This window comes from Populus alba, chromosome 11 (genome assembly GCF_005239225.2).
Source record: "Populus alba chromosome 11, ASM523922v2, whole genome shotgun sequence".
NCBI classification, from domain to species: domain Eukaryota; kingdom Viridiplantae; phylum Streptophyta; class Magnoliopsida; order Malpighiales; family Salicaceae; genus Populus; species Populus alba.
Window position 1 is genome coordinate 20,414,026 of NC_133294.1, and position 12,557 is coordinate 20,426,582.

Genomic DNA, 12,557 nt, shown 5'->3' on the forward strand with positions numbered 1-12,557 from the left:
AAGTCAACCCCAGTCTAGGCTTAGATCTGATGCCTTCAACTCTTTTTAATCATGTGGTTTAGATAGATCCTCACTTTAAATCAAAACCAGTGGTTATTCGCAGAAAGAATCAAAGTCACTGACCAGATAAATCCTAAAATTGGCAGATTGTGGAAGAGAAACCATAGACACAGGGTGCCTGTACCATGATCATGATTGATGATTCGATTGGCCCAGACTTGTCCACCGATCAATGGGACATGGACCTTGTCAGAGCATGGCATCTCCCAACACTCAGACAGACAGCTTTTCGATTCACTGAGGATGTCAAGTTAATTCTAGTTCAGGACTATATTCTAAGGGGGCTTGAAAGGACGATATACAGCGACAGGTCGACCACCTACCAAACTGGACTTGAGGATACGAAGCGAGGTAACTGTTTTCCGGTGGTAATATCACCGCGTGCTGGCCAGGACGGAAGAATGGTTCTGTTTCTTCGAGGGTACAATAACAAAGAATTTTGCTCGAGGGAAGAGAGGACGCGTCATTGATAATTGGATTGTCCTGTCTGTCTGCCTGCCTGTCACAATTTGGAAGGGTCATTGCCAGATTGTACTTCTGGGGCTTCACGATTCATGCACCTGCTCATGACAAAATCTGTTCTTCACACAGACCCCATGATTAAGACCGCTGTGCACATGCTTCAAAATTATTAATCTGTCAGGCAGATTGTCATTTTTGGCATTCTACTGATAAAAAAAAGAGCATTAAAAAAATACAAGGTAGGTACTAGTGAACATCAGTTGCCAGCCAGCGTTTGCTGCTGCTGGTGGGCGTCTCATGGGCAGCAGCACGGAATCGATTGGGAGAAAGCCGAAAAAATAATTATAATTAACATTATCATCGTAATTATTACTATAAATTTATTATTTTTTTAGTAATCTTTCGACATTCTTTCCACTCTATTTAGGAATTGCCAACTGTAGGACCCCAGAGTTCATCAAAGCATTACACAGCTCATGCATTCCATCCACACAGCAGCAACTACATCGAATAGGGCATATTCTACTTGGTGTTCAAGTTTAAGTATTTTTTATTAGTTGATGCAACAACGGAATGAGCGGACATCAGTGACATTGTAGCAATGATAAACCTCCATGCTCTCTCAAATCTCTTTGATTGCGTTCATCCAGGGTAAAGTGACATCTACATCGAGTACTGTAACCATAACCTGATGCCAGGAATCTGAACATTTCCCAGGGAAGATTTTGCGATTCTCCAGATCAGGCAGGTCATTCAGAATATTCATCGGTGATCAGCTTCAGGTTCTGTCAGTTTTTAGCTTCAAGAAGAATTGAAGAGTATGGAGCCACATTATAGGTGCTTTCAATGCCTGGGAGACCTTGAGGAACAAAGTCATCCGGAGATTCAAAATTGGTGTCTACCTGCATTTGAACAACGAATTTGTACATATGATTCAGATGGAACTGATTGATATGCTGCAATTTTGAAAAATACAACTGCAAAGTATAATCAACAGTATGATGTGACTGATTTTCGCAGCCTTTTTTTCACCGTTAAATAACTTCATGTCTAACACCATCAAAATAAATTGAACAGGGGATATATCAGCTTTCAGAAAAGTGGAGCAATAATACATCTTTTGTAAGAAGCCATGGTTTAAAGCGTGGGAAAGAGTGCAGTATAGGAGTCATGCTCGTGTGTCGTACTTATTCTCACAATATGAATCTTTTATATGACTACCCAAAAAAAAGGCAGGAAAGTAAACTGGCTGCCTTGGGAAATTAATAGCAAAAGTTGAGGGATCTTTATATAAAATCCAATCTCAAGAACACTCCTACTGTTGGAAGCCAACAACATAATTATCAACTTTTTCGAGTTTTTTCCATGAGATTATCCAAACGTCAGATCTTAGACCAAAAATCAGTTGGGTTTCAGAAATCTAAGCCTATTATAAAATTGCTTTAGCACCATTGAAATGTGCAGTTTGAGTGCTCCAACAGACGAATAGCATGCACAGATACAGTTGCACCAAAAAGGCAAAAGCGTTGCAAAGGATGTAGTTAAGCGGCGACAAGTAGCAGAAAGAACATTGGCATATGTGTCATAAACAGAAGAGGCACTAACCACACGAAGCCAACGCCTCTTGGGTGGTGGTGGGGGTATTGAAACTTTAACAAAATAGTCATGAGCATTGAAAGCCAGATAGATATCTCCTCCATTTTTGTCATGAAGCCTGCGTAACAAGCATTTTGATGATGCAAAGCAGGGTACTACAACAAAAAACAGTAGATGCAAGATGAACAATTCAGTTGGAAGACAAGTATAATTTCTTACGTAAATGCAAGAAATTTGCTTTCGGGATTCTCCCAGTTGTTCTCATGCCATGTCACATCATTCTGCATAACATGCACAGAAAAGTGTGTTGAGAGCTCTTTCATAGGTGTTAATTTGTTAAAATATATCGTAATTTCAAAATAAATGCATGTCTATTAAGTCGCAGGTGAAAAGCAAATTACTTTGCTGAGAAAATTGTCATGAGTAAATACTTCATGCGCCTGTCGAAACTTTATGACCTCTGAGAAGAACCTGAAGTGACTACTCTTTTCTGCATCCAACTGCCTTAACAAAGGATTTTCACTTAGACATTTACTGGATTGAAGCTGTCAAAGGGCAAGAATTGTCTACAAAAACTTACGAGCCCCCACTGGAAATTGTTAATAGAGGTGTCATGCCCATAACTGTTGTTATTTCCATAGCGAGTGTGTCCATATTCGTCCCCCATAAGCATCATTGGTGTTCCCTGGTGCATAATCATTCTTTAAAACAAACTCCTGATATCTTAACTTCTTAAGTAGTGATGGATAAGCTACGAATGCTAAGAATTATTCATTGGGCAAAAGACAAAGAAGAGGAAATAAAAAGACATAAAAACCTTGCAGAAAAGCACAGAGGACATAAAAAGACATAAAAACCTTGCAGAAAAGCACAGAGGACATGAAAGATGCATAGAAACCTAGTAGAAAAGCAGGACACAAGAAATCACATGTGAATTGGAAACCATTTATCCAACTGAAAAAAAGTTTCCAAGGCATTTTTTGTATGCCTGTTCTCTACAGGGTAAATAATGAGGTGCCACCAGCGTGACACATGAACATACCGTACCTGAGATATCATTAATGCTAAATGGAAGTTTTTCATTTGCCGGAAGCGCAAAGCTTTAATATCATGATCATCAGTTTCCCCTGCCCAATATATAAAGATAAATTAACACTTAAAGAAAGGAAATAAATACATCTGAAATAGATTCTCTTCCAGCAAATGATCTAAAAAAAAGAAAGAATATATTGGACTCTTGAGATTTCACACAGTTAATCTCAAGACCAACGACACATCCAAATTGGAGGCTAAAATAAATGCATCGATTATATAGTGAAGCAACTTGACAAAGCCAAAAAAATCCAATAAGTTTCCATGAATAAAAACAGCATATTAGACCCTGCCCCCACTTTCCCTTTACTTTAGCATGCATACAAGGTAATGACTATGATTTACCACCTACAAAAACACTATTTGATTGCTACAAATTTTCACACTCCAAAGCTAGAAATGATTCAAGGAAAAATCCGGATAGAAGCTGATTATCAACTCTACCTTCAAATCCACAATTCCAGCTAAAATTGTCATTGCATCCATCATTTCCACCTTCTCCATTAGCATCATTGTGCTACGAAACCAATGAAAATGAGAAAAAACTGGACATTGAATGATTCATTTAATCAAATTGATGCTTCACTTACCTTGAAATTGTATGAAACAAGATCACGCAGCGTGAATCCATCATGTGCAATAATAAAATTAACACTATGACAAGGCTTGCGCTTATTAGTCTGCAGCATAAATAAAAATATGAGTTGCTGTTAACACGACGCAATCTTAAATATGCAATGACACACTATTCTAGGTAAAATAATATAAATGCATGAAAGTTGAAGATATTGCAATGATCATTATCTTTATGACATTAAAATGCTTACTCTGTAAAGGTCAGCAGATCCAGCAACCCGGGTAGCGAAACTTCCTTTCATACCAGAATCACCCTATAATATGCAACAATTATAAAGGAAAACGAACTGACAAACAGAAACGTTCACAAGTAAACTACAAGAACATTTTGCTTCTCCCATTAAGAAACATAGTCGTGTTGCATGGTAGACAGCACACTATATCGTCATCTAACAGAAGCATAAAGGAAGAGTAAACAACATGCATGCAGTGATAAAAGAACAGGAAGTTAAAAAGAAAAATGATGGCTAAAGAAGAGGTAAAAGTTTCATGAATTTGGATGCCAAGATAATTCTTTTTAAAGGATAAACAAAAAAAAAATGAAAAAATTCAGTAGAAGAGACAAAACTACAAGAATGTGATTGCAAGCATTGAAGTTTTAGAACATTGGTGTTATAAAATAGTTTCAAGCAATACCTAGTAATTCCTAAAATAGTTTCTAATAATACCTAGTAATTCCATCAAAATCATCTCAAATCCATTTTAAACCTTTTCAAGCATATCAAACCATTTCAGGATAAGACACATTCATTCATCACTTTCAGTTAAAGTTCGAGTTGCTATCTTGCTGGTTCCTATTATCCTGTGCTTGTTAAGCTATCCTTAATGTTAATAAGTCATGAAGAAATCAAAGTCAATTCGCTTTCCCTCTGGCATTACCTTAATAAATTTTCTTATGTCGTCACGGTACTTGCCATTCCATTCAGCCCATCTGAATAAAATAAAAAAAAGCATGGGTGAGGTAGAACCAGATTCCAAAAGCATTACAAAATGTAAAAATGATAAAAATAAGAGCAAAATATCACTGTGATTGTGTTTATCTATTTGATAATGCATCTTAAAGTAAATGCCTCTATTATCCAAAGATTCACAAAAAATAAAAAACAAAAGTTACCTGTCCCAATTTGGAAAATTTCCAACCAGATAAAGGCCTCCACAATCCCAAGGCTCTGCAATAATTTTACATCTTGACAGGATGGAATCTTTTGCAATTGCCTGGTTAATTAAAACAATAACAAGTCATTGCATAAAATTCACTATTGTGACTATATATGCCAAGGACCACATGAATTCATTCGCATATGGGGGCTCTATTTGTCCTGGAACAAAATAAGCATCCCATATGTAGTTCTAGGCAACTAAACAACACTTCAGCATTCTACAAGATTTAGAATATTTTTTTTAAATTCTAATACAACAGCATGAAATAGTTCTTCCAGGTAGAGAAGCCCAGACATCATTGTGAAGGTATGCTAGTAAAGGATACAGCAGAAAGTTACTACATATCACATGAAGGGGGTATAGCTTATTGATTGTGCGTGCCCATTTGCAGTATGATCACACACACAGAAAGAATTTATATAGATCCCAATTGGAGAAATAAAATTTTAGTTAAACTTCGAATGCATGTTAAGAACCTATCACATTCTTAAGGAAAGGTCTGGCCTTTTCCAATTAAAAAGCATTCTTCTTCTGCAATGTAACATTCCAATTTCTGGTCTTCCAAGTGAATTGACAGAATATCAATCCACTTCTGACTGAGTTCTCTGTTTCTTTTAATTGATAGACATCGGTAATGCATGTAACTGCACTATTTTGACAAATATAATACCAGATGTGAAAATATCTCACCCTAATAAGTGGGGGAGCGTTAAGTGGAGAACCATCTGCTCCTCGGCAAAGTACACTGGCAAGGTCAAATCTAAATCCATCCACATGATATTCAGTGACCCTGCATTCAGTAAAAGAGAAGGATGAGGAGTAAATTATACACATATGCACAGGCACAGATGTAACAAAACATACACAATCCTAAATCGCCGAAGTTAAGGATCACCAAAGAATATAGGATGACTTAAACCCAAGAGGCGATATCATTTGGCTATAAGATCAAGTTGACAAGTTTGGAGCAATACCCAAACAATAGAAAACTTCCAAATTACTATATGAAATTTTTTAATTCAAATGTCACAAAGACAAAAGGATTTTTTTCATTCTAATTTAGCACATACCAGTGTCTTAAGCTGTCTAGGATGAGCTCCATGACCACAGGATGATTACAGTTTAATGTGTTCCCTGGACAGAAACAAGAAACTGCAAGTGAAAGAGCCACGGATGCATGCAATAATTTCAAAATTATTCTTAGAGAAAACATAATGAAAAGGCATTTGCTTGCTTGTTACTTTGAGCTTAACAATCATGTGAACTTATTCCTGATTTCTTCCAAACCAGCAAGAGATACCAAAAGTCCTAATAACCCTGTACTTATCTTAACCATATCACCTTTCAGGAAAATGTCATGTCCGCATGCTGCATTATAAAACCAAACAGGATTTGGATCTGTAACTTCTACAAAAATAAGTTCAGATGATCTTGTCATTTCTTCTAGTACTAAAATAGTCATTGGTCCTAAATATGAGAATCTATAGGGCCTTCAAATACAAGGAAAATATTGCAGCATATGGGAGAAAAAAGAAAGTCTTCTCCCTGTTAACTCTGTTTCAAACAGCTTAGGGAAAAGTAAAAAAAAAATAAGAGCTTCAATTTTCAATATTGGAAGGAAGCAGAAGCAGAGGTGACTTTTAAGTCAACTTATGCTTTTCTCCAAATTTGTAAAAGATAAAGAGTTCTGAACCCTCTGCAAAACCCCATTTAGCCAACGAGAGAACTTCAAGAAGTTCACCCAGAATCAGTTAATAAATTCTCCACGAACTACAGCCAGCAGCTATCATCTTGGCAGCCTACTCACTATTCTGCCACTGCCACCATCACAAACAGCAACATTTTTCTTTCTCCCTGCTATGTTTCAAAAAGTTGATCATCATGGGATCTCCCAGAATTCTCATTGAACACGAAACAAATTATTAGCCTCTTAGTCTTAAACTGTCTTGTTTGAGTATCCACTATTCTTGTGATATATCATAAATGAAGAAATGTTGACCGGTAATGGAGGCATAAAAACTGGTTCTCTAAACAGTCCTCTTGCAATAAGAAGAGAGCCAAAATTCACCTAGGGATAAAAGGTGACAGAAAGGGAATAAAAAGTAATTGAGCACAAAGTTTATACCACATCCTGAGAAATTCAGCAACTGGCCATTATTGTTGAGGTCAACCATGTAATAAACCTGTAAATGGATAACAAGACATGTCATTGAGAAATGAAGAAATAGCTGAATGATAATGCATGAAATGCTATATAGAGAAAGATTTAGATGTGCATAGAATGAACTTTTCATGGTATAACCACCAATCAGATACTCCAGAGCATTCATTAAAGGCTCGTAATGAAATCATAGCTTGAGAAAAATATTACAAGGCTGACAAGTTTGAACACAAATCAGGCTGCATCCCACAAGCCTAAAAGAAAATTACACTAAAACCCAGAAAGACTCCACAAAAGTGAAGCTACTTGCAACATTGCAATTGTTAAAATATTCAAAACCAATTAACCAGTGACTAAATGTACTGAAATGGGTGTTTCTCAGGCCTGAACGATTCAAAAGCCTATAACGTTAGAAATTGTTGTTAGTCCATTACAGCCCTAACAGCAAGAAACTGCAAAACAAAGAGTAAATCACCTTATTATCGATTCCGCGAAATGAAGTTGTAAAAGGATTTTCGTCATCAGCCTCATTTGTATGGTTAAAGACTACATCCAAAATAACCTGTATACAGAAAAAAGCTTCAGAAAATTGCTTCAATAACTACTCAGGCTTCGTGTACATGTATGCTGGTGTGCATGCATCACAGACTTGCCATATCAGAACAAGAATGAAATCATTGCTCCCAACTTTGAAGAATGTGGTCTTAAATTGATGACCAGATGACAATTTATTACCTCAATTCCGGCACCATGCAAGGCTTTAACCATTTCCTTGAACTCCCGAGATGCATTACGAGGTCCACCACCTCTACTAGCATACCGATTCATAGGAGCAAAGAAATTTATTGTTGAATAGCCCCATGTATTGATCTTAGAGAAAAGGCAGGAAAGAGAAAAGAAATAATAGTTCACATTAAATTCAGTACATCAAATTAGAGCACAAAAAACACAAGAAATAGGGAAATTCAAGACTCATAAGTGCTCTGTCATAATATTGAATTTTGATTTAACATGTCTAAGGGCATGTTATCTTGAATCTGCTTAGTTCGGGGCCGTTTGGGATTGAGGTGTTGATTCAAACTTTTTTTTTTTTTTTTTTTTGCTAAAATTGAGTTCGGTTTGTACTTTCTGGATCGTTTTGATGTGCTGATATCAAAAATGATTTTTAAAAAATAAAAAAACATTATTGGCATGCTTTTCGGCACGAAAAGCTATTTGAAAAGCAACAGCTACCACACTCCCAAACACCCTAGTGGTACCAAAACAGGAAAATGTTGTGTATGGAACTGTCCAAACAATTCATAAATTCAACTATACAGAACTTTGCTTAAAATCAGAAAAATAACAATTCATTAATTCAAATATGAACTTTGTTTAGAGACCTAAAAATAACATAAATAATGGGAAAGAAGGAAAAACAAAAAGCAAAGCATTTCAAGGTTTCACAACAAAATGCAGAAATTGCAAAGAAAAGGCTCAAATTTTAAAAAGTTTTATTTTACCATGTGATTTCTGGGATTTGAGCGCCTCTGAAACTCAAATTCATCAAATTCAAACACAGGCAGCAGCTCCACTGCATTGACACCAAGCTCTAGAAGATGTGGGATCTTAATTGAATGAAAACTTATCGTCAGGAGAACAAGATAAGTGCACGCAATCAAATACCACTAATATAGACTACACATGAGCATCAAGACACGATTTTAAACCTAAGATTTATGCAGTTCTTGCTCCTAAGGGAGTGTTGCCACTCTTGGATATTGAACCTAAGATTCATCCTTACCTTTTAGAATAGCTCTTATGAGCATCACCAACAAAAGAAACTGAAAATGTAAAAAAGGATATCGGAGAGGCAAGAGACCTAGCGATATTGTAGCTGCAACATGATAACAGCTGACTATCTAAGTGATTACTGGAAACAATTATTAATAGAAAAGTCAAACATTGCATACAAAAGGATTTTCTAAATTTCCAGTTACTACACATCATCCAAATGCAACAAAAAGAAAAAAACTCGCGTGGAAAATTTATAGTTGCTTTCAACTTCAACGTGAAACATTATTGACTCTGGCAATGAATTGAGCTTGCAAATGTTATTCGTAGATTATTGCCTATTGAGTTCAACATTACCTTCTCAATTAAGCCAAGGTAACTTCCACGTATACTTGGATCCAAGCCACTGGATTTATCAACTGTAAACGCACGGACATTCATTTCATATATAACAAGATCTTTCTGCAAACACAGTAGAAAATATATGAAAAAGAAATTAAAAAAAAACAAGACAAATGCAACTCAAACACAGGTGTGCCAAATTATCAACTGAATGTCGCAATAAATGCATGGAAGGCGCATAGAAGAAATAGCAAAAATCAATTAGTAACAGACTTATTCAGCATAAGAGAACCAGAAAAATGAATTGGTAATTCACTCATTCAATATCAGTCAGAAAAAAGGGTTAGAAGAGCATGCAGTTGCCGAATTTCATTTTGTAACAAAAATATGCCATGGGAAACAAAAACATGATACATAACAGAAATGCAAGCAACATTTGGTACCTCTGGTATATTTGGAGGCTTGTAGTCATCACCCCAATCAAAAGGCAAGCTATCAAAATCATAAGTTCCATAAAATTTTGACAGCTTACGGCTGGCATCACCAAAAAATCGGCGACCTTCAACTAGCTTAGCATAAGGATCAATAAGCATGATGCTGCTATCAAATCGATGTCCTTGACGCCAATCTCGAGGACCATCTATCCTATAACCATAAAGCACGTCGTCCCGTGGCAAATCCTGCGCTTATAGAAATAATACAGATTTATGGAAGTGATAATTAATTGCAGGCATGGAAAAACACATGGATCAACTTGAAAATAACCGCTACTACTACCATTAAGTTAAAGTGTTATGAGAAATAGGACAATATCACTACCTCAATGCATATGTGCCAAATGTCTCCCGTTTTATTAACTTTGGGATCCAAAGCCACCTCAATCATTCCACCATCCGTCCTTTCAGACTTTCCCCTACCACAAAAAAGCATGAAAATTGTCAGAACGCAACTAGGAGAAAAAACAAAGATCAGACGAGTCAATCAATATGGATTCGCAAGCCTGTAACTTTTAAAGCAATCAGGAAGGAAGGATGGATGGAAATATTACCTGTGAGGGAGTGATAAGCAAAGTGTAACAGCAGTGGCGTGCTGCGAAAATATAGCAAAATTGATCCCATTTTCAACTTGTGAAACACCAAATGGAAATGCCTGACCTGGGAATGTTTTAAATCCCAACTTTTGAGGTGCTTCTTCCTAGAATCACAGAGATAAAGAACAAACACTGATCTTACACACCTCGATAATCCAGAATATTATGTGAAAAACGATGATTAGTTAATTATACCTGCTCAAGCACACTTTCTTGAGCACGACGACCGTAAACATTAGATGCTGTAGTGGTCTTGGCTCCAGCCTTGCTGGAGAATCCTCGCCCACTGCTGCCGCCGCCGGATGATTGTTTACTGAGTTTCAATCTAAAAGAACACATTGAAATGTTAATATATCTCTACTTGCACTAAAAATTAGCGGTAGAGGAGGGAGATTTCTGACCCCACATCGAGAACACGAGAAGAGCCGATACTGCTGTTGTTGATGTTGTTTGAGAAATGTGAGACAGAGAGAAGTATGTTATCAGCAATTTTGGAATCACAGAGGAGCTTAAGTGATGGATGAAGCATATCTGCGAGCTACCTCTTCCTTTTAGCAGCAGCAGCAGCAGTTATCTCACAGAATCAAAGGATTCGAATTTTATCTATTTATTTATATTGGTGGAGAATGGAAAAGGGGGGGACTTTCTACTATCACTCTTGTCGGTGGGGAGGCGGCTTTCTATTATCATTATATCTCGAGAGAAAGGAAGGGAGGGAGTCATGTCTGCCACGTGATTGGTATCGTTGGAGTGTAGACGCTTCATGTCTTTACACGTGGTGTCACCATTTCCAAGGCGTCATTAAGATTCATTGCTTTTATCCATGGATGGGATCCTTATAGCTTATTATATTTGTTGCATAAAATATCTTGTGGAGAAATCACAGGAACTTTTGGATCCATTTGCACGTCTAGTTCTTGCTTTCTTGGTAGGCTCTTTTGTGGCACCACGTCAACGTCAACGTTCGGTTAAAGTTAACTCTGTTTATTTCTTCTAGTCAATACCAGGTAGGATAGGATTACCAGCTACACTGCAGGCTAATTTATAACCTGAGAAAAGAAGATTCCAGTATTATGAACCCCGTCACGCTTGCGTTTTTTTTTTTTTTCCATAAAAAACAATATCTAAGTATAAAAAAACCCGTTTCGAACCAAAAAAAAAAACAAACTATTGAAGTTATAGCTCGCCATCTAATTTAATAAGTTTATTTTATTTTAATTCCATGATAAAAAAATTATAATAATAATTAAAAAAAAAAAATAAAAAAATATGGTAACCTTTGAAAAAAAATATTAGAATGATATAATTAAATAAAAAATAATAAAAATAATCTTACTTGAGTTAATTCGAAGTAACATTATATAAACTTGAGTAATAAAGATAAAACAGACTAATATTTTCTATCACCGGAAGATATCATACACGCTATTTAAAGTGCGCGGATACCTTCCTCGTGCTAATAAATTTAAATTTAAATAATATTTGATAAATGTAAAAGACCAGTAATACTTTTGATTACCCTAATAATTACAAAGAAACATCTTTGTAAAAAGATCATAAAAACCCTTAATCGTGTTGTAATGTTTTTTGTCCCTGGCATATTTGTTGATTTTTTTGTATATAGATAAAAGAAAAGATCTTTATAACTTTTACCGTCAATTTTTTTTTTTAATTAAGAAAGTGATTAAGTTAACTTTCACTATAAAAAAAATATATGAAAAATACAATTATATCTCCCCAAACAATTTTTTTAATAACTATTGCGTCTTGTGAAAAGATAACAATTTTTTATATATTTTTATATTTTTTATATCATAAAAATTTTTAATTAAAAATTCAAAAGATGATGATTGTATTTTATAAAAAAATTAAAAAATATATAAAATAATAAATCATATAAAAGTTGTTAAACCAATTAAAAAATTGATCTTCATAACAAGAAAAAACAAATAGATGCATATGCCAATATTTAAAAGGGAATTGAGTTTCATCACTCTTCCATATGATATTTTCAATCCAATATCTAATATCCCATATTACTAGTTTAAAAAGTTTACGTATGCGTCGATGTTCTCTTATATTTTTTACCTTACATTTTTTTTTTTATCGTTCAACATTATTTTTAAAAAAAAAAAATGATCATCTAGGTTTTTTAAAAAAACCTTTTGAAAAAACCAACATATT

At 35.4% G+C, this 12,557-nt stretch overlaps 1 protein-coding gene across 2 annotated transcripts; it reads right to left on the reverse strand.

The window, feature by feature from the left end:
- Positions 1 to 847: 847 nt before the first annotated feature.
- On the reverse strand, positions 848 to 11,064 carry LOC118031594 (isoamylase 3, chloroplastic). Of its 2 annotated transcripts, XM_035036055.2 has the most exons (23): positions 10,775 to 11,043; positions 10,569 to 10,698; positions 10,332 to 10,477; positions 10,103 to 10,196; positions 9,727 to 9,963; positions 9,299 to 9,403; positions 8,671 to 8,775; positions 7,904 to 8,038; positions 7,644 to 7,730; positions 7,133 to 7,190; positions 6,078 to 6,141; positions 5,698 to 5,797; positions 4,961 to 5,061; positions 4,726 to 4,777; positions 4,038 to 4,100; positions 3,801 to 3,890; positions 3,655 to 3,727; positions 3,166 to 3,245; positions 2,699 to 2,803; positions 2,520 to 2,618; positions 2,338 to 2,399; positions 2,128 to 2,236; positions 848 to 1,424 (listed from the first exon to the last, which is right to left on the reverse strand). In XM_035036055.2, exons 1-23 carry the CDS (start codon positions 10,900 to 10,902, stop codon positions 1,311 to 1,313), a joined length of 2,337 nt encoding a protein of 778 aa, XP_034891946.1. In that variant the 5' UTR covers positions 10,903 to 11,043; the 3' UTR covers positions 848 to 1,310. The 2 variants fall into 2 exon arrangements, 1 of the variants encoding a protein (XP_034891946.1); XR_012171245.1 differs by lacking the exons at positions 848 to 1,424; positions 2,128 to 2,236 and having other exon boundaries at positions 2,520 to 2,622; positions 10,775 to 11,064.
- Between the last annotated feature and the right edge of the window lie 1,493 nt (positions 11,065 to 12,557).